Source organism: Sorex araneus, chromosome 6, assembly GCF_027595985.1.
Source record: "Sorex araneus isolate mSorAra2 chromosome 6, mSorAra2.pri, whole genome shotgun sequence".
Lineage (NCBI taxonomy): Eukaryota > Metazoa > Chordata > Mammalia > Eulipotyphla > Soricidae > Sorex > Sorex araneus.
The window spans coordinates 97,248,531-97,269,186 of record NC_073307.1 but is presented as its reverse complement, the minus strand read 5'-3'; the positions used below and the strand labels follow the sequence as shown (position 1 = coordinate 97,269,186).

The following is a 20,656-nucleotide window of genomic DNA, read 5'->3' as shown; positions in this document are numbered from 1 at the left end:
TGCCCGGCCTCCTTGGCGTGGTCTTTCCGGCCAGGCGGCCCCTCCCAAGCACCCTTTCTGCTGACTTTCACCCAGTGTTCTAGCACTATGGTTTATTGTCACTCATGTCAAGTTCCAATTGGCCATAAAACTCTCGTGTTCTAGCGTGCATGTTCCCATGGCCCCTACAGCTCAGAACCCACTGAAGGGGAAGCTGGTTTCTTTCAGATCTTGTCTGGGGACCTTTGCAGACCTGGAACTACTGGGGTAGTTTCCAGAATGGACCTTTTACTCAGAAGTCTGCGGGGGATCAAGTTAATTCTTAACCACTAGCTAACTGAACTGGTCACAGATGCAGGCGAATACGGAGCTGCTTAGAGCATGGAGATGCAGGATGCACATAGATTTCTTCTTGGGACCGTGCTGGTAGGCAACTCAGCACATACATCTTCCAGCCGTGTATTCTTGAGGAAACGAGTGAATCGCCTTGGGGAGGACCCTCTGAAAGGGATGGGGGCACAGTTTCAGGATAAGTGAGGGGGCGAAGAGAAGTTTCTACATAACAGTTGTGTCTACCTGGTGGGGTTTTTGAGGATGGAGAAAATGAAGGCGCACAGAGCAAGCAGCCACAAATACTCCAAACATGTGGTTCTGGGAGCTGCCTGCTTCCATTTGCTAACCTGGCTCTGAATTTCGGAGCACTGCACAGAAGAGTCTTGGGTTGGAGCTGGCATTTCAATAAACGATCTCACCAAATGGCTCAGGTGGAAATCAAGCCAAGGGGTGAAATGCTTTAAAATAAAATAAAATAAAATAAAATAAAGGCTACTGGGGAATATGAGAAACTGGATCTTTTGGGATTGACTAGCTGCTGTCCCCAGCCTCTGGCCCCACGATCCTGTGCCTTTAGATTCATCTGCACAGGAGGGGAGGTGACAGATGCCCCGAAAGAGCCTCAGATGCAGGAAGGAAGGAAAGCCAGGGGGGAAGCCCCAGGCACCAGGCAGGGGACCCCAGAGGAGTCACTGTCACCTGGCCCCTGGCCCCTGGCCCTGAAGAGGTGGCGCCGGAGAAGCGCAGAATCCCAGGGGCCTGGGACATCACCGGGGCCAGCTGCTTGGAGCTGTTATTACTAACCTGTTCAGCGGCTCCTCCCCCCTCCCCCCCGTGGGGGACAGGTGGCAGCCAGAGGCCGCACGACACTACGGCTGGCCTGGGCCCTGGGCTCGGGGACCAGAGGGGTGACCTTGGCCAGGTGGCCGACCCTCCCTCCAAACCCTGGCACCCCCGCACCCCCGCACGGGCGCCCGTCGGGCGGGGGCGGGGACGGCGGGGCTCCTACCGGCTCTTCCTCGCCGCCGCTACGGCTGCCGGGGCCAAGGCCACCCGCTCCCCGGCCCGGCCCCAAGGGGCCGCGACCCCGAGCCCGGCGGCGGCCGCCCGGGTCTCCATCCCCGGGAGATGCGGGGGCGGGCTCGGGGCGCGCCGCACCGGCGGCGGGGGGCGGGGTGGGGGTCCGGCGTGACAGGTGCGGCGCGCGGGGAGTCGGCGGCCGCGGGCCCCGTGGGCCCGCCCGGGGCTCCCGCCCGCCCGCGGCGCCCGGAAGGGCTGAGCAGCGCGGCGGCGAGCGCGCGCGCCGGGGCTGCTTCCCGCGCGAGCCGGGGCGGCCGGGGGTGGGCGCAGGCGCACCCGCGCGCGCCGCCGTAACCCCTTCCTCCCCGCGCGCCCCGACCCCCCACTCACCGTCGATGTCCCCCAGGGTCAGCTCGTCGCCCAGCTCCGTGAGCGTCTCCATGGTCTCCAGACCGCCCAGCTCGCCGCTCTCCTCCATCGCCCGGCTCGGCGTAGAGGCCCCCCCCACGCCGTCCCGCTCAGGGAGACATGGGGGCGGTACCGCCGCCACCGCCCATGACACCCGACAGCCCCGCCCGGTACCGCCTCACCGGCCGCTGCCAACAGCCGCCATGTTGGCGCCGCGCGGGAGGGGCGGGGCGGGATTCCCCCGCCCCCACCGCGCCGCTGCGGCCCCGCCCCCGAGCCGCGCGCCCCCTTGTTTGTTGTCAATGGGACCAGGCTCCCGGCGGCCAATCGGCGCGCCGAGCGGCGCGTGGGGTGATGGAGCGTCAGCGATCAGCAGCTGAGATTTGCATAAAGAGGCCCCGCCCCCTGCGGCCCAACAGCGAATAAGAGGCCGGGCCCCCGGCTCCCGGGGCCGTCCTGCTCCCCTCGTTTAAAGCAGCTGCTGCTCTTTCCTGGCGACTCGTCTCTGCTGGCTCTTCCCCGAGGCGGTCGGGGCTTGAAGGGTTAATGCTTCCCTCCGCCGCCGCCTCCCCCACACCCCACTGCCCGCAGGTTTCCCGCGGAGCCCGCTGTGGGCACGACGGTCTCTCAGCTCCCACCCCCACCCCCCCACCCCGTCCCGTCCCCGACCGGCCGTGCTGGAGGGCAGGAGACTCGCACCCGGGCCCCCATGGCTGAAACTCATTCGAGGCTGAGACCTGGACGCCACGTTTTCCCCCAAGCCCCTTACAAAGGCGGAGACGAGGCACCCACGCGCGCCGCCCGTCGTCCACGTGCCGAGCGCGCTCAGTTCCCGTCTCTGCCCCAGAGCTGCCGCAACAAGGCTTGGTTGGCATCGCGGGGTGCCCGCCTCGGGGACCTGGGCATCGCTGGCACATCCTGCAGACGGGGCCCCAGCCCTTTGAAAGCATCGGGCACAGCCCTCCCACGGATTCCCAGCCCCGCTCGCACCTTGCCGCCCCCCCCATCCCACAGTTCTGGGCACGATGTAAATCAATGCACAGACTTCGAGGAATTTCTCCTCCTAAAGACTCAAGTACCCAAAGTCCACAAATGTGCCTTCGGAGGCGTTGGGCACGGCCGCCTCTCCCTTGCAAAGCCCAATAAAGGGAGGGATGAAAGACTTGAGTCACACGAGGGAGGAGCATGAGTGATTAAGGATCGGTACATAAATGTGCAGTTATTGACAGGACTTTCACAATGTATTAAGAGGGAAAATTAAGTTTACAGTGCATCTCCAAAAGGCAAGTCTTGGCTTTGTGGTCAAGACTTCAACACATAAAAAACGGCGGAGACAAAGGGATCCACTAATGTGCTGTGTGACCTTAGGCTGCCTGAGTAACTGTTCTGAGCGGTCACCTGGGAGGAGTTAGAGCCCCCCTCGTAGTTGTGAAGATTAAATGACTGTTATGCACATCCATCTGAAAATATTTATTTAACATCTCATTCTTAGGCAAAGTGCCCTGCCCACTGAGAGCTTCCAGTCTAAGGAAAACAAACATTAAGCAAATGAAAGTAAAGCAAATAAAAGATAATGGTAGAAGAGATCAGGGAAAGTAAAGGGTGTGCTGAAACTAACAGGCAGGCAAGGACGAAGCCTGCAATTACGATTATTTCTGTGTAGTCAGGGCTCCCGGGCCACATGGGCCACGGCCCCGGGCAAGGAGAGCGGCTGCCAGCCAGCACTTGGCAGCAGGCCTGGCACTTTGTAAGTGCCCAAACAAGGTAGCTATTGTGACTGAAGGGACAGGACCCACGTTATCACACGAAGGGCAAAAAGAATGGAAGGAAGTTAGTCATGGCTGCAGGAGTGGAGGGGTTCAGGGCATTTGGGTGTTTCCATGGTTTACATAATGAGCACATGTGACAGAAATAAAGGGTCACAAATAAAGCAGGTCCTGGGGCCAGCGCCATAGTTCAGTGGGGAGGGCGTTTGCTCTGTGGCCGACTGGGATCCCGTATGGTCCCCCGAACACCGCCAGGAGTTATCCCTGAGTGCAGAGCCATTAGTCCTGAACACGGCCGGGTGTGGCCCCAAAACAAAACAAACCAAAATACCCTTAGAAATCATGCAGCTTTTGTATTATGTGCATTATTACATAACGGCGGGGGTGGGTGGGAGGCAGGCAATGTTCTCTTGGTGATTTCCAAGACTCCGGGTCTCCCCCAAAGCTCCGCCCCACACAGCAGCACCCCAGCACCAGCCAGAGGAGGCGCTCAGGCCACACGAAGCTGCCCAGCCTTGGGCCCAGGCCTGCTTGAGCCTGGGTAGCTCATGGGCCCCCTCCCTGCCCCCCCAGGAAGCTGCCCAGAGAGGTCACAGCACCCGGCAACAAGCAGACTTAAATGAAGGCTTGAGAGAAATGGCAGAAGAGGGGCCAGAGCGATAGCACAGCAGGTAGGGCGTTTGACTTGCACGCGGCCGACCTGGGTTCAATCCCCGGCATCCCATATGGTCCCCCAAGCACTGCCAGGAGTAATTCCTGAGTGCAAAGCCAGGAGTAACCCCTGAGCATCGCTGGGTGTGACCCAAAAAGCAAAAAAAAAAAAAAAAAAAAGAAAGAAAGAAATGGCAGAAGAAATCCAGTGTCACAGCAGGGAGGGCGTTTGCCTTGCAGGCGGTCGACCAGGGTTCGATTCCCAGCATCCCATAGGGTCTCCCCAGCACCACCAGGAGTAATTTCTGAGTGCAGAGCCAGGAGTAACCACTGAGCATGGCCAGGTGTGACCCAAAAAGAAGAAAAAAATCCGGAGTCACTCAGCAAACCACCTGCTGGTCACCCCATGATTCTAGAGGACCCCGGTATCAAAAGGGGAGGGGCTGGACGCGATGACTGTTATGTTCAGAGAGGGACCAGAGTGGGCCCTGAGCCCAGGTCCCCGAGGAGGGCCAGACACAGGCGTCTTCACCTCCTGCCTCTCCCACCTCCCCGCCGGCCTCAGGCCCACCCCCTCACTTTCAGGAAGCTTCCTCCGGAGCCATCACCCCACAGCGTCACTGTGGTGGGTGTCTCACTCTGGGAGCGAGAAATCTGTTTGCTCGGGAATAAGCTAAAACATAAAAGCCAGGTGGCAACAGGGCAGATGCCATCAGCGGTGGACTATTAGTTTGCCGCTGCCAAGAAAGGGGCAGGGACACTAAGCCGGGAAAAATGATGTAAGGGACAGGTGAAGAAAGAGGAATGAGGAAGGGCGCAGACTCAGACCCAGGGCTGAGTAGGATGCCACGATGGGCCCGGCTGGGAGGGCGGCTGGAGGCGGAGGGCTGCAGAGCGCGAGAATCTGGCCCCAGGCGGACACACAGCAGTGTCTGGGGACAGGACTGCCTGTCAAAGCCAGGAGGATGCGACTGGTATCTGGGGAGCAGGGGCCAGGAATGCTGTGCGACATCCCACAATACCCAGGACCCCGCCCCCACCCCCTCACACATACAATCCAGCCCCAGTGTAAACAGGGCCGGTGTTAAGGGATACCGGGGAGCAACCAGGCTCTCCTGAGAAGCAGGAACAATGTCAAGGCCATGCTGAGCCGCATGACATCACCGGCCACTGAAACCACTACCGCCCTCCAGCGATGCCCAGTACTCGTGCTCACCGCCTCCGCCTCCTCCCACAAGCTGGTCCAGCTGGCTGGCCACGCCAAGCCACAGACTTTTTGAGGGGGGAGGGGGCCATGGTCACACCCGCAGTGTTCAGGTATTACTTCAGAGTGACCCCTGGCTGGTACCTGGGAATTTGTATCTGGATCCCCCTGGTCCCAAAGTCACTGAACTGAATCCCAGCTTCAAGGATGCAGTTAGTGAGACTCAAAGCACAGTGCCCAGAAGAAGGGGCCAACGCAAACCATGGCAAGGAAGGGCAGGAGGGGGGGGAGCAGGACGGTTTTGTTCTATAAGGGTGTCAGGGGGGAAAAAATACAGGTGCACCCAAGGGTGGAAAAAGGGAATAACAAATATGCAGGCGCAGAAGGCAGGGCCGGGAGGATGGAGGCTCCCTGGGCAGGGGCGGGGGCAGGGGTGGGCAGGACTCGGCCTCCTCTGGCCGTGCCTGCCAGGGGGCTCCGTCAGGCCTCCCTGAAAAGGCCCAAACTCGCGGCAGCTGAGGGCTGGCGGGGGCTCCAACACACTCAAACTCACTTACAGGGAAGCCACCGGCCCGGGAGGGCCCGGCCAGGGTTGCCCACCAACACTGCTGGGCTGAGGAGACCCCGTTTCCCCGGCCGCAGCCCTGAGCGTGCATGGGGGGGGGGGCTTGTGGACCTCAACCCTGCCGGGGGCAGCCCTGCCTTGCCCAGGCCCAGCCGCCTGCAGAGCCGAGGGCTGACCAGCAGAGCCGGCCAGGACAGCGGGCTCCGCCCTGCGCCTGCCCAGTGGCTGTCCCCAGGCCCCTGGAGGACAGAGCTTACTGCTCCAGGGTCAGCGTCGGCTGCAAGCTCTCCCAGAACACTGGCCACTCCTGACCCTTCCGGGGTCTAAGCTAAGCGCCACCCCCCTCCCCCACTGGGGCCTGGGGCTTCTCCCGATGGGGCGGGAACAAGCTCAGGGGTTGTCTTAGGAAGCCCGAGGGTCCTGTCGCCCGGCCCGGGGGCCCACAGCAGTCTTGTCGTCAGACCGGGAGATGGCCCGGAGGTTTGCAGGCTTTTATTGTGGCCGCTGAGGGTGGCGCCTGCGCGCTGGCTCTGGCCTGGTGCTGCCACCTCCCCAGCGGGCCGGCAGGCAGCTGGCAAGCGGCCCTTCCCGCGAGGGTCCAGCCCAGGGCCCAGTGCCTCCAGGGTCCGGCTGAGGCACATGGTCTGAAGGGCCCCGGCTCAGGCTCCGCCGATGGGCCTGGGAGGAAACGGCCTTGGGTGGGCCTCCGCTGGCGCTCCCCGTAGCCGGCAAAGCAGTGCGGCCTCCTCCTGGCCCTCGAACCCTGGGCCACTCGGGGTCACAGCTCAGACTGGGTCCTCGAGATCCTCGGGCCTTTCCGGATCTCTTTCCGCTTCTCCTCTTTCTTCCGGCGCTTCTCCTCCTCGCGCAGAGCCTTCTGGAAGGGGTCGGTGCCGGACGGGAACTGAGGGGAGAGCGGAGCGGGGCGCGTGAGTCTGCGGGCAGCAGAGTTGGGGGACAGGACGCTGTGGGGTGGGCCTGCAGGGGGGAGAGAGGGCCCCCTCCCAGGCAGATGTCAGGGGGCGGACCCTGGCGTGAGAAACGCCAACCCCACTCCTCTCGGGGCAGGGGCCGGGAGCAGCCCTGACAGAGACACAGGCTGCAAAGGCCCCGCGGCCCGACGGGGCAGCTGGCGCCCAGGCCGACGGGGCAGTGCCTGCTGAGGCGAGGGGACACAGGCTGCTCCTCAAATTCCACCGCCACGGCACCCCCAAGCCCACACCGAGCACCCTGCTTTCCACATGGAGTCCTGTGCCCAGCGGCTTCTCCCCCCACCCCCACCCCCACCCTGGCCCAGTCACTCTGGGAGCCTCAAGGTCACACACACCCACTGCCTTTGTCCCTCTTGGGTCATTTTCTCAGGCTAGTTGGCTCTCGTCCCAGTGTGCACCTCCTGCCCCCCGGCCCGGGCCCAGGGCGGAGTTCCCGCCCTGACACCCATGGCCGCCCTGGCCTCCTCCGCCCTCCCACACTTCACCGTCTTTGGGTTCTTGGGCTTCCAGGTTCCTCCTACCTCCTGGCCTTTGCACAGGCCCGGCATGCTCCTCCGAGCTCCCACCCTCTTCGGCACAGCAGCGCCAGGCCTGCTCCTGCCCTCAGGGGGGCTGGGCCCGGCTTCTGCTGGGGCCCCCTCCCTCCCCCTCCCTGTTCCTTCTGGTCTATGAGGACAGGACGACATGTTGGCCAAGTGTCACCCTCTGGCACGCGGCAGGGTCCACGTTAAAGGAAGAATTACAGTGGCCTCCAAACCCCGGGAGCTTTGCAAGATCGATGGGGGCTGACATCCGAAACCAGCCTCCACGCTGTGGCTTGGTGGCCCCAGGTGCGAGACCCCAGGTGCGAGATGGCAGAGCGGCAGCGTCATAAAAGCGTGTCCCCCCTCCAGCCCCCCAAGGGAGGGAAACTCAAATCACACAAGCGAGAGATGCCCACCATTCCAGCCCCAACCCCCCCCCCACCTGCCCGGAGCGTCCCCTACACTCTGCCATCCCCAAGGGGATTCGGATACTTCGAAAGCGCCAAGGACCCTCCCCCCATTTGCTAAACATTTCCTGTCTGTATTACAACGAAATGTTGCACGAACAAATGCAAATGGGAGGAAAACCTTGGGCCTGAGCCTGGCCTGGGCCATGGGGGTCAGAGCAGAGCGCTTCACAGGCACGGGGGGCCTGTCCCCCACCCCGTCCCACATGCCTGGTGCTCTGACAGTCCCGTTAAACCTGGAGAAATGAACGTTTCCACCGTGCGTGGAAGGGCTGCTTTCCGGCTGGCACCTAGGAGCGTGGATTTGGGGGGGAGGCCCCCCAGAGACGAGCCGCTCGCTTACCCTAAGTATCGGCATGAATGTGTGAGCCCGGAGCTGGCAGCGGGGGTCTGCGTGACCAGCGGCCCTGGCACGAACCCTGCACACCCACATCGCGTCTCTACCACCCCTGGAGGGTGGTGCTACCCTGCGTGGGGCATCAGTCACAGGAGGACTCGGGAGCCCCGGGACTGCCCCCACGAGCCGTCCCCTTCTCGGGGAGCAGCCAGGGAACAGCAAGGCCTGAAGTTCTCCACCCGAGGTGCTCCCAGAAACCCCGACGCAGGTGTCTCCGGGGAACAATGTCCAAAGCCACTCACTGCCACGGAGGCTGCTGGCCCAGGACGTGAGACCCAAGCCGCCCCCTTTGCAGAGACACGCTCAGCAGCCTCCTCTCTCCGCAGCAGCCTGGTCATCTGCGGGGCCCCAGGAAGGCTGTCAGGCAGACAAAGAATCACCCTCACTGGGGCCGCCGGAGGCAGAAGCGAACTGCGGTGGACAACACAGGCCTGGTCACATGTTCGCATGCCTACATACAGGAAGGCGGCTGACAAGAGTCAGCGTGCAGGGCCGGAATGACAGCACAGCAGGTACAGCGTGTGTCCTGCACACAACCAGACTGTGCTCGATCCTCAGCATCCCATATGAACCCCCCCACCCCCGCCGGAGTGACTCCTGAGTGCAGAGCCAGGAATAACCCCTGAAACAATTGCTGGGTTTGGCCCCCACAACCAACAAAATTAAAAAGGAAATAGAAAAGCTGGCACCGAGCCGGAGAGTCCAGTGGCGGGTGCGGGCCTTACCCACGGCCCACCTCGGCTCAAGTCCTAGCAGGATCTCTGAGCACAGGGCCGGGAGAGGCCCTGAGTTACAGCCAAGCGTTGCCGCCACACCGAACCCCAATAAAGGTACAAAATGCTGGGACTGCCTCCTAAGTGCATCAGTGCAGTGCTCATGGTGACCCAGCCCCCGCCACGGGCCGGGCCCAGGCTCAAAGCCCTGGGGTCTGTGGCTGGAATCAGAGTCTGTAATCATTAGGAGAAATACCGGGAGCCAATACTGGATTCCCAGCACCCCCTATGGTCCCCTGAGCCCGGCAGGGGTAATTCCTGAGTGCAGAGCCATGAGTGACTCCTGAGCATCGCCGGGTGTGGCCCAAAAAGCAAAAAGCAAAAAAAAAAAAAAAAAAAAAAGTGGGGCCAACTGCAGGGGGCGGTGGCGCTGGTGTGGGAGCCACGAGTTCATGCCTTGGGGAAGGGACGTCTTTGATTCCAGAAAGCACAGGAACAATTAATCCTCTGTCCCTTAGATCCAGCACCAACAGTTGGCAAAACAAGCCTCGCATCTGGTCCAGCCAAGAGGCCGCTGCGGCTGCGTATGTGACAGCTGCCGGCCGTGTCACGACCACAGGGTGAAACCTGCACAGTTGGGGCCAGCCCGAATCATGCCACGAGGCCGAGGCTGGCCCCGCTGGGCTGAGGGCACACAGGTGGGCAGAGCCTGGTTCTGGGGGCCGTGGCTGACATACCTGCTTCTCCTGGCGTCTGAGCAGCCCTGGGTGAACGTGCCATGGAGGGCAACCCCTGTCCACCCCCCGCCAACGGAAGAGGCGTCCTGAGACCGAGGCAGGACCCAGCCTTGGCCCCAGCCACCCGCCGCTCACCTGCGTGCGGTCTGCCAGGAAAGGGTTGTGGAAGTCTGAGTCCTTCTCGCTGATCCCCAGCTCCTGGGCCATCTGCAGCGAGGGCCAGCGAGTCCCCTGAGCCTCACCCCGTGCCCCACGGGCGGGGGGCCTCGACCGCCCCCCTTCCGCCCACGGCCCTACCAGCCGGAGGATGGGCGAGTGGGAGCCCTGGTCGAAGACGCCCGACTGGTTGCAGAAGCTGACGCCCCAGCGGATGAGGACGTTCCAGTTGGAGTTGCGGTCGAAGTAGTGGTGCACGATCCGCGGGAAGCGCAGCAGCACATCCCCGAAGAAGGCCGTGTTCTCCAGCACCTGCGAGAAGGCTGCCCGCCGGCCACGCACACCCTCAAGGACGGGCACCAGCCCAGCCGGCAACTCAGTGTGCTGGGATCCAACCCAGGGCCTTGCCCATGCGACACCAGACCGGAGCCTCGGCCCAGAAGGTTCTCTCACTTAGCCGCCGCTCAGCTGGCTCAAAAGGATCAGGGGACGGAGGGAGGGCATTGGAGGACAGCGGGGAGGTGTTCGCCTTGAGTGTGGCTGATCTGGGTTCAATTCCTGCCACCCCAAAATGTCCCCAGAGCCCACCGGGAGTGATTCTTTTTTTTTTTTTTTTGTTTTTGGGTCACACCTGGCGATGCACAGGGGTTACTCCTGGCTCTGCACTCAGGAATTACTCCTGGTGGTGCTCAGGGGACCATATGGGATGCTGGGATTTGAACCCGGGTCGGCCGCGTGCAAGGCAAACGCCCTACCCACTATCACTCCAGCCCCCACCGGGAGTGATTCTTGAGTGCAGAGCCAGGAGCTGACCCTGAGCACCACGGCATGTGGCCCCAAACCCAAAAATAAATAAAAAATATATATTAAAAAAAAAGGATTAAGGAGTAGGGGTGGAGCAACAGCAGAGGGTAGGGCACTTGCCTTGCAGGTGGCCGAACCTGAATTTAATCCCTGGCATCCCATAGGGTCCCCTGAGTGCAGAGCCAGGAATGATCCCCAGCTCAGAGCCAGAAGTAAGCCCCGAGTACTGTGGGATATGGCCCCAAAATGAAAGAACAATGAAAAGAATTTGGATGGGGGTGGGCATGGAGAGATGGTACAGCAGGTAGGGCATTCCCCTGGCATGTAGCCAACCCGGGCTCAATCCCCGACATCTTACAAGGTCCTCCGAGCTCCACCAGGAGTAATTCCCGGTAGGGCTTAGAGTAAATCCTTGAGCATAGCTGGTGTGACCTCTCCAAAAAAAGAAAAAACGCCTTGCATGCAGCTGTCCCTGCTTTGATCCCTGGCACCATATATGGTACCTTAAGCACTGCCAGCGAGACGTGGGACAGAGCACAGAGCCAGGAATAGCCCCTGAACACCTCCAGATGTGGCCCAAATTACCTCTCCCCCTGATCCCATCAAACAAACAAACAAAAAGGAATGAAAGAGAGTTGGGGCTTTTCGAAGCAGCAGTGAACGCTGGTGACTGCCCCACCTGCTCTCCAGAAGCATCGGGGTGGCCGAGAGGGGGGACAGAGGGGCACAGGGCCTTTGTCCTGACAAACCAAGAGATCACGCCAGGGGCACAAATACTGGCTCTGAAGCCCAGCAAGGCCCGGGGAATCACAGATCAAGTGCCCATCAGCCCGAGGGAGGTGCCTCGAAGGGCACATGCAGAGAGGAAGGAACGGCAAGAAACGGGAGGTGCCAGAGAGCGCCGGCTAATGGGCAGACCTTACCTTCCTTCAGCTTCTCGTCCTGGGGGAAGGGCCCATCCGGGAGCACGTCAGCAGCTAGGAGCACCGTCTGGGAGTCCTGTAGCACCTACGGGATCCCCAGGGCTGGGTGGCTGTGGCCATGCAGCAGACTGACCTACGTCCACCCCGGGACCTGTACCCGCAGTGCTCTCTTGTGACACACATAGCCTCCGAGAACTCCTATGCATCCCTCAGTGCCCAGACTGGAGACTGTTCCCGCACACATACACGCACCTTGAAGAGACCCTTGAGCATGACGTCCAGGATCTTGTACTGCTGGTGGACGTCATTCAGCTGTACCAGGTTCTTCAGGGCCTGCAGCTGCTCCCGCCGCTTCACCTCAAACATCTTCTTGTCTGGAGAGCACTGAGTTAAGGGGGCGGGGGGTACTTATACTCCTGCCCGGACAGTCCAGGGTTCCCCTCTTAAGGCTGGGGCGGAACCAGCCGTGGCAGGATCTGAAGGTGAATGAACAGGTGTGTCCCTGCACAGCATTGCGGACATGTCCCCCAAACCCCACGCAGACTTACAAAGCCCATCAGAGGCGTCCCCAGAAGAACCCTGGGAACAGTTCAGCCAATTCTACCCCTACAGGCTCGGCCAGGTTCTGCCACTCTCCATCACCCACTGTTCCAGAACCTTCTCTCTGGCTCCTCGGCTCCCACTGCCCTCACTTCCACTGCCTGGGAAGGGAGGGTCCCGGCTCGCATCTGTATGCCCAAAGCCAGGCCACACAGTAGGTGGTCCCGGGTGCGAGGGTCTCCCCAGAAAGCACTTGGGATGACCTGCTAAGCACGCGGCTGAGAATGCACGTCACCTTCTTCCGTTTAACTACGGAAAAGCTGAACACCCAGGGCTCATCCGTGGGGACGCGTCCACCAAAGGCCTCAGACATGCAAGATGTGTGTCCCGCCATTAGACCACGCCCCCAGTCCATGACACCCTGACCTGTCCCCCCGTCCGTGTCACCAGACTGTGTATGTGGGAGAGAGAGAGAGAGAGAGAGAGAGAGAGAGAGAGAGAGAGACCCCATTCACAGACCCCTCAGAACCACCTCCGACCCCCAAGGATACAGATCTCCAGGCTCGGGTCCCCTGCGCCCAGCCCGGAGAACAGCAGGACAAAGACGCAGGCCAGGGACTGCAGAGCCATAGCCACGAGCCCCGGGCGAGGGGACAGGAGCGGAGCTCAGCGTCACAGGAAACGGGTGCGGCCAAGTGACTTCCTGGCAAGGCGTCGCCTCCAAATATCCAGACCCACACGGCGGAGTCCTGGGGGCCCCACGCTTGGTCCGGGACCTGTGACGGGCAGAGACACAACAGAGACTGAGGGCTGGAGAGAAACGTCAGTAATGCGGGAGATTTAGGACACCGTAGGGCGTGTCTGGGGCGGATGCAGGTGGCGAGGCCTCTCTGGGTACCAGCGTCCTCAGCTGTGAGGTGGGGTGAGGTGGTCACCCTATAGTGGGGAGGGCCACGTGAAGCTCTGTACCTGGTCCATATCATTCTCATCATCGGCCCATCCTGGCCTCCAAGGAAGGGACCTGTGGGAGGAGGCCGCAGGCAGACTTTTTTGGGGGGAGACACATCTGATGGTACTCAGGGCTTGCTTCTGCCTCGGAGATTAGGGATCACTCCTGGCGGTGCTCGGGGAACCATATGGGATGCTGGGGATTGAACCCAGATCGGCTGCATGCAAGGCAAGTGCCCTACCCACTGTACTATTTCCCAAGACATCCTTTCTACGGTCATCAGCAAGGAAGAAGGAGGCAGGTGAGAAGGGAGTGTTGGGGGAGAGGCCTGTGCATACCCTCTGCACCTCCAGGCACGAGCCCCCTTTTCAATACCCCTCTTGACGGAGAAATTTTTCATGACCCTTGGTTAGAGAGCTACATAAGATAGGTAGCACTGTAGCACTGTCATCCTGTTGTTCATCAATTTGCTCGAGTGGGCACCAGTAACGGCTCCATTGTGAGACTTGTTACTGTTTTTGGCATATCGAATACGCCACAGGGAGCTTGCCAGGCTCTGCCGTGTGGGTGGGATACTATCGGTAGCTTGCCAGGCTCTCTGAGAAGAATGGAGGAATCGAACCCGGATCGGCCGCGTGCAAGGCAAAATGCCCTACCCACTGTGCTATCACTCTAGTCCACATAAGATAGGCACACAAATCAAATTCCTGGGTTCCAGAGCCGGAAACCTGGGACTTAGACAAACTCCCTGCATCCCCGGTATCTGGGCCCCCGCGCCGGGACAGAGGCCTTGAGTGGGACTCAGTGGGGTAAAGCGTTACATGCAGTGGCCAGAGAGGCCGTCCACTCAGGTGGCAGCTGTCTGATTTTATCAATGAGGTCACCAAGGCATAGAAAGTGAGGGGACCCCAAACTACAGGGACAGGAACATGCCTTCACGCTGGCCACTGTTCGGCCCATATCCAGCCCAGGGGAGCCCTCCTGGGTTCCTTGGATGTGAACTGGGCTGTGCAGGGTGCTGCTTTCGCCCCATGCTGATGGGACAATGAGGGTCTAGAGGCCCAACCCAGGACTTCCTGCCTTCCAAGGTCCCAGCAACACTGCTGGGAACCAGCGCGAGCCAGGGCAGAGGCCAGGGACCAGGGGGTGTTACAGGCGCACTCAGAACTGAGGCAACGCGTGAGAAAACGCTGGTAGTGTAAGGTTTCGGGGTGTGTGTGTGGGGGGAAGAAACCTGGGGCTTCGTGCATGCAAGACAAGTCATGTGTGTGTTTGTGTGTGTGTGTGTGTGTGTGTGTGTATACGCATGCAAGGCAAGGTGTGTATGCGTGTGTATGTCGGAACTGGGGCTTCACACATGCAAGGCAAGTCGTGTTGTGTGTGTGTGTGTATGTGTGTGTGTGTGTGTGTGTGTGTATGTGTTTGTCTCTGTGTATACGCGTGCGCCAGAACCTGGGGCTTCGAGCATGCAAGGCAAGTCATGTGGGAAGAGGGGAGAGGGGAGAAGGGAGAGGGGAGATCAAGGGAGAAGAGAGGGCAGAGGGGAGAGGAAGAACTTCACGCATGCAAGGCAAGTGTCCTGTCCCGGAGTCACCTTGCCAACCCTGCTTTCTCCACGGTCACTCCCACTGCCCTCCCAGAGCTCCAGCAGGCAAGGCGGGCAACTCTGCCCGCGTCTGCAGGGGCGGCTGGTGGTGGCCCCAGAGCCTGCGACCCGGGCTCCCGGGCTCGGTCTCGGTCCCCTGCCTTTCGCGCTGCGGGACGAGCAACCGAGAAGCTCCAATGACAGGCGCGCCGGAGCGCGGACCTCACCACCGCCCGTCCCGGGGAACCGGGAAACCAGAGACCGGCTCCGAGCCACAGCCCCCGCGCCCACCCCGCGGCCCCCTCCCCACCTACCAAGCCGGGGAGCGCGGGAACGCGACCAGCAAGCAGGTCCCTAGGAGCGCAGGACAGCGACGCACGGAAGCCGGTGCAGCCCGGAGCAGAGGCACGTGAGTCCGAGCCCCGCCCCGGAGCCGCTCCCAGCCAATGGGCAGAGGCCGCGACGGGCGCTCCTCTGACGTCACGTCCGGCCCCGCCCCGCCGAGCAGAACGGGTCCCTAGCACCGTGGGTAAACCTGGTTACGCCCACCCGGCGCCCAGCCTGCCCAGCTGGGCTTCACGTGGCGCTCTGCCAAAGGTGGGTTGAGGCAGGTTCACGCTGCTGGCTTTGCCTAGGGTCCACGCCCAGTTCAGAAGGGAGTCAGCATACCGGGGACCTTCCGCGCCCCGCCCCCAAACTGTTTCTCCTGTTCTAAATGTTTCATCTTCTGGGTGATGCTGGGTGCTGAAATGAGTCTTCATACTTACGGGGTGGGGCGTACGTTCTATTACTAAATCACATCCTCTACCAGTGTATGTATGTATATATGTATGTATGTATGTATGTATGTATGTACTGCCTCCCAAGAGGTGCTCAGAAGGCCTGGGACCCTACCTGCAAATCTCAGCCAGTTGGGACCCAGGGAAGGGCTGCTGATTGTGCCCTACCCGGCGTGATGCCTGGGTCACCCAGGTCAGTTCGGGGAGATGCTTAAGCAGGACCATGTGATGCAGGGACCTGAACCCATGTTGGGCAAATGCAAGTGCCTTACTGAAGCACTGTCTCCTGACCCCTCTACCATTTGGTGGTGGCAAAACTGTGGTCGCAGCACTGACTCCTGACTCTGCTCAGGGATCACTCCTGGTAGGAATCAAGGGACTATATAGGGTGCCAGGAATTAAACAGGGATCAGCCACGTGCAAGGCCAGCGTTTATCCCTGTGCCATCTCTGATCCATCTACCAGTGTTTTAAAACTACAATTAGTAAGAGTCTAGTGAGCCATGATTACTTTTTTTAGTATATATATATTTTTTATTTTAATGTAGGAGTACTTCTACTTATTCAGCCACTAATTAGGCTGAATTTTTTTAATTTAATATCTGTTAGATAGATATTACAAAGCTGTTCATAATTGGGTTTCAGTCATACAATGATCCAGCACCCAATCCTACAATAATGTACATTTCCCACCACCAATATCCCTCTTTTCCTACCACCATCCCCCAACACCCCTCTCCACCCCTAGCCTCCCTCTATAGGAGGCACTTTCCTTCTTGCTCTCATCTCTTCCTTTTGTGCATTATGGTTTGCCATACAGATGCTAAGAGGTCCTGGTGTTCGTTCAGAACATTTGGTATTTTTATCGGGATGGTAAGGCTGGAGTAGCTTTTCAATTGGCGGCAGGTTTGGGGTGTGGATGTGACGGCTGAGGCTTCCGAAGTACAGGGAGGTGGGGGAAGGTAGCCATCCTGACCCTGAGAAAGCCTGGAGATTTCAGTCACAAAACCTGCATACCAGAATTTTCAGCAGATTATGTCTTGGTGAGATCCGTCCTGAGATAGTGGAGTCAGACCAGGGGCATGGCAGCGATTTTAGATTGTGGGAGCAAGCAGCTGCTGGGGGCTCTGCCTGGGCGGGCTCCAGGCTGACCTGCCCCCCCTTCCCCCGATTTACCCATCTGTTCAGCCTTGTGCTGGTCTGAGATTAACTGTAGCTTTTGATCTCTTTTTTTTTTTCTTTTCGAGTCACACCCAGCGATGCACACGGGTTACTCCTGACTCTGCACTCAGGATATGGGATGCTGGGAATCAAACCTGGGTCGGCCGTGTGCAAGGAAAACGCCCTACCTGCTGTGCTATCGCTTAAGCACCCTATGGCAGCACATATACAATCCAGTTCCCTGTGGATCTCTGAAATAAGGCCAATAAATGAGCTTGTATAGCTGAGTTGGAGGTGGTTTGTGGGCGTGGCTTCCACATACCTAAGTTTTTGACATTTGATTTCTTGGTAAACTTGGTCCCAAGTTGTTGGGATCTGGCCAAAGGCACAGTGGTGATTTTGGGGTATCAGGAAGCCTGAAGTCACCATCAGGCTGCTGATGCACTCACCCTGCATGTACAGGTTGACCTGCTGACGGCACCATACCCCCATTGTGTTTGTTTTGGGGCCACATCTGCTGTGCTGGGGCCCCCCCTATGCCCAGGTAGCAAGCCCCTCACCCCCCAGCCCCACTGTGCACTATGCTTGGAACAGCTGTGAGCCCAGAAATTAGAAGCAGGGGTGTGGCTGTACAGATACAAGCTCAGAGGAAGCCCTGACAAAGGAAAAAGGGGGCTGTTTGGACCAGACAGGAGTTGGCAAGGAAAGCCGAGAATTCGGTTGCTCTGTTGCCTTGCCTGGAAGCGACTCCTCGCCACCTTCTCACGAGGCCAGGCGGCAGCTCGAGTACGTCTCGGAGCCCCTGGATCACAGCAGGACCCGCAACATGTCTGCTCTGCCCTTCCGGTGGCACCAGCTGCCTCTGGTGCTTCTTAGGTGCTGCCAGAACAAATCCTGCCCCTCGGGCTCCCGGGGAACCAGCTGGTTGAGTCTTTAGTGGAGAGAAATGACTTTCGAGAGCCACGGCAATGCAAGGGTCGTTTTATTTCCTGATTCCATTTCAACAATAGAGTATGGCAGCGTCACCACCCATTCCCGCGACATCTGTGCTCTGATCTGTCTTCCCCAGGCCTCCTTTCTCTTCCGTTTCTGGGCGTGCAAGTCCTGAGGGTCAGTCTCTGATGTGGGACAGTGACACAGCCACCCCTCCCAGGCAGCTGGCAGCAAACATGAGCAGAGAACAGCAGAGAATGGGCCCGGTCCCAGAGACATGCTTCCAGCTGCCTGAAAGGTCGAACGTGACAGGAGCAGAGGGTCCTTGGAACAGTGGGGCCCGCTCTAAAACTGGGGCCTGAACAGCTGGGCCAGGAACTGCAACACACACACACACACACACACACACACACACACACACACACATCATAACCCCAAATAAGATCTCAGGTAACTGCCTCAGCCCCACTTCCTCAGAGCCCTGCCTCCACCCATTCGGCTTAGGCGAGTGTGGCCGCCTTCTCCAAAGCTCCGGGGGCCACGCTCTTTCCTGAGCCGTCCTGTGATCTAGTCACGCTTTCGACCTGCCCATGTAAGTTCTGGCCAGACAGCACACGGCACACTGGGAGGAAGGCAACAGGCAGGGTTGCTGGCCCGGGTCTCCATTCCTGCTCCTGGCTGGCCCCGCGCTGCAGAGTAGTGGGGTTCAATCTTTCCACACCTGCAGACAGGTGAAAGATAGCAGGGGGTAGGGGGGCGGGGGAATTACTGGCCAAAGAAATAAAGCCCCTTACTCCTAACAAGAATGCCTGAATATCAGTCTCTGGTGGCGCCACTGATGTGCCATGTGGTTAAGTGGCGAGAACTTTTGCAGAACAGCAGATATCTGTGGGCGGGCACGGGAAAGCACCGCTTAGGGGCCCGGCCCCGGCCCACGCTCCCGGGTCACGGAAGGATACAGCATGTCCTGAAGGGGTGGCTGGGCGGAGGCAGCCCCGGGGCAGAGATCCTCCAAGGAGGGCTGCAAGTCCTGCACCAGGCTCAGGTCAGTCAGGAGGCCGCGGCTCCGGACCTGCAGGGAGGACAGAGACCAGGGGCGTCCTCAGTGCTCCCCCGTCTCCAGCTCTCCTACCTGCCTGCCGCCGCCCGCCTCCCCCCCACCCCGCGCCCCGGGGCAGGGAGGCCGGCGCACCCACCTGCAGGACGAAGTCACGCAGAGCTCGGGCTGCAGTGTCTGAGAGGGCGGCGGGCCCCGCTGCGGCTGCTCCGTGCAGGACGTGCCCCACTTCCGTGGCGGAGAGGACACCGCGGCTCCCGAACCGCACGAGCTGGCGGGAGGAAGCCCCGCGAGCGGGCAGTTGGCATTTCTTTCGGAGATGTGTCAGGGGCACCTGCCTGGGGACCCGGGCCTGCCTGGGGGGCTCGGGATTAGAGAGCGGGAGTGGAGTTGTGTCACGAATGCACAGCGATGAAGCTGATGGGGAGGGACCCCCTTGCCTAACGCGTCACCAAACACTGCCGTGTTCCGTTAAACCTACACCTCTCACTTCGCTTCCTCGGAGACTTTCCTCTTTGTCAGAAATGTTTCTGTAGTGGGGCAAGAGGGGCTCAGGGCTCAGAGGTTCACTGAGGGCTGAGGCTGCAGTGCTGAGTGGGCCCTGCAGTGCCAGGCGTCACCCAGGGCCACCCTGGTAAAGCTCGGGTGACCTGCAGGGCTGTACCCAGCAATGCTGGGGGAGGCCCCCCGGGGCCAGCCACATGTCAGGCAGGTGCATCAGCCCCAGACTCCTCTGCCCCCCTCCACCTGCCAGCCCTTCAGCCTCACGTTCCCTTTGTCGGTGAAGAGACACGGGCACCGACGGATATCAGACGGGGCCTATCCCCACGGTTTCGCGGAGCGAGTCCTCTTTCTCACGGGCCCGCTCCCAGCCCCGTTCACTCGGGCTCCGCGTCTCTGTCCTCACGGGCTTTCGGCCTTGTGATTTCACCGGCAGGAGTTTACGATGGGCCGGGCCCTGGCTTACCCTCTCCCATCCGGCTAACGTCTCACCCGAAGCACCAGTTTCTGTGTCTACCGTTTTCTCGAGACTGAGCAGCCCTTCCAGGCAGTGCTTTGGGCTCACCAGCATCGGTGGCACCTGGCCCAGGGTCCAACACGTGGCAGCATGAGGGTGAGAGCGAGTAAGGAGTGTGGGCACGGAGAGGGACGGTCTGGGCCGGCCTCACGAAGGGGAAGGCCCCCTGGGTCAGCCTGCACAGCCGTCTTCAAGTCACGCGACCATGTCTCTGCACTTACCAGAGTCATGAGCCTCAAGATCTCAGGTCTGAGGAAGGAATTCTCTCCGGCGTCCAGGAGGGTGAACAGCAAAAACCGATTCCAGGGCTGGGAAGCCACGTGTAGTGCTGTGGGAGACAGCGGTCACCCTGGGGCGCCAGTGCCACCTTCAAGTCCTGCTAATGTGGACTTGCTCCTTCCTGTTGGTGCAAAAAGGTCTGCGCGCCTAGAGGCCAGGCCCTGGCCAGGCCGAGCCCAGGGGGGTTCTGGGCCCCCGGGGTGGCTATGCACCTCTGCAGCCTGGCCCAGCAAGACCACCATTGCCATACTTGGGGAGGCAACGACTGGCCAGGCGCGGCCCCATCAGCGCTCTGAGACTCTGGCTGAGCTGAGACTTGACCTCAGGGTTCTCTTCTGTATAATGGACCTGAGCGTACCCTTGCAGTGTTGTTTAAAGAATGAAGTGAAACAAGCGTGAATCACAGACCAGGGGGTGGAGGGTGGCCCCACCTCCAGTTTTCCCCATGGGAACATCAGAGAATTGATCGGGGAGTGGGGGGGACACTTACCTAGCTCTGGGTTCCTGGCATGCAGATAGTCAAGCAAGGCCTCCAGGCAGCTGACACAGGCCTGGGACAGCAGAGGGTCCTTCTGCAGGAAACAAAGACAGAGAGATGGGACAGCACACCCCACCTTGCCTTGGTACCCTATATAGCCCCCTGAGTCCTGCCAGGAGTGATCCCTGAGCACTAGACAGAAGTAACTGAGCTATGGCCCAAGCCACACCACCTCCAAA

The 20,656-nt window shown here is 60.2% G+C and overlaps 3 protein-coding genes across 5 annotated transcripts in view; all 3 read right to left on the bottom strand.

Moving 5' to 3' along the window:
* SREBF2 (sterol regulatory element binding transcription factor 2) overlaps positions 1 to 1,985 on the bottom strand; it is a 48,771-nt gene extending 46,786 nt beyond the window's left edge. For 2 of the 3 annotated variants that reach the window (XM_055142332.1, XM_055142333.1), the window contains exon 1: positions 1,723 to 1,985. In XM_055142332.1, the coding sequence (XP_054998307.1) occupies positions 1,723 to 1,810 (88 nt within the window). In that variant the 5' untranslated portion in view covers positions 1,811 to 1,985. Of the gene's footprint in view, positions 1 to 1,321; positions 1,439 to 1,722 lie in introns of those variants that run through there. The other variant, XM_055142334.1, reaches the window with a different exon arrangement.
* A 4,418-nt stretch (positions 1,986 to 6,403) lies between these two features.
* On the bottom strand, positions 6,404 to 15,146 carry CCDC134 (coiled-coil domain containing 134). The gene is made up of 7 exons (XM_004610727.2): positions 15,028 to 15,146; positions 12,731 to 12,955; positions 11,892 to 12,013; positions 11,640 to 11,724; positions 10,054 to 10,235; positions 9,892 to 9,963; positions 6,404 to 6,830 (listed from the first exon to the last, which is right to left on the bottom strand). The coding sequence occupies exons 2-7, from the start codon at positions 12,807 to 12,809 to the stop codon at positions 6,705 to 6,707; spliced, it is 666 nt and encodes a 221-aa protein (XP_004610784.1). The 5' UTR covers positions 12,810 to 12,955; positions 15,028 to 15,146; the 3' UTR covers positions 6,404 to 6,704.
* A 2,617-nt stretch (positions 15,147 to 17,763) lies between these two features.
* The window catches only part of MEI1 (meiotic double-stranded break formation protein 1), a 61,095-nt gene continuing 58,202 nt past the window's right edge, over positions 17,764 to 20,656 (bottom strand). The window contains exons 27-31 of the mRNA XM_004610726.2: positions 20,430 to 20,511; positions 19,882 to 19,988; positions 18,782 to 18,913; positions 18,545 to 18,657; positions 17,764 to 17,809 (exon numbers count right to left, since the gene is read on the bottom strand). Of these exons, the coding sequence (XP_004610783.1) occupies positions 17,764 to 17,809; positions 18,545 to 18,657; positions 18,782 to 18,913; positions 19,882 to 19,988; positions 20,430 to 20,511 (480 nt within the window). The remainder of the gene's footprint in view (positions 17,810 to 18,544; positions 18,658 to 18,781; positions 18,914 to 19,881; positions 19,989 to 20,429; positions 20,512 to 20,656) is intronic.

Excerpts from the sequence above, each read along its gene's own strand:
- CCDC134 (XM_004610727.2), bottom strand. The coding sequence starts at position 12,809 with ATGGCTCTGCAGTCCCTGGCCTGCGTCTTTGTCCTGCTGTTCTCCGGG. Across the intron at positions 9,964-10,053 it reads ACTCGCCCATCCTCCGGCTG|ATGGCCCAGGAGCTGGGGAT; the intron begins GTAGGGCCGTGG and ends CCCTCGCTGCAG. Across the intron at positions 6,831-9,891 it reads TCCTGGCAGACCGCACGCAG|TTCCCGTCCGGCACCGACCC; the intron begins GTGAGCGGCGGG and ends CTCTCCCCTCAG.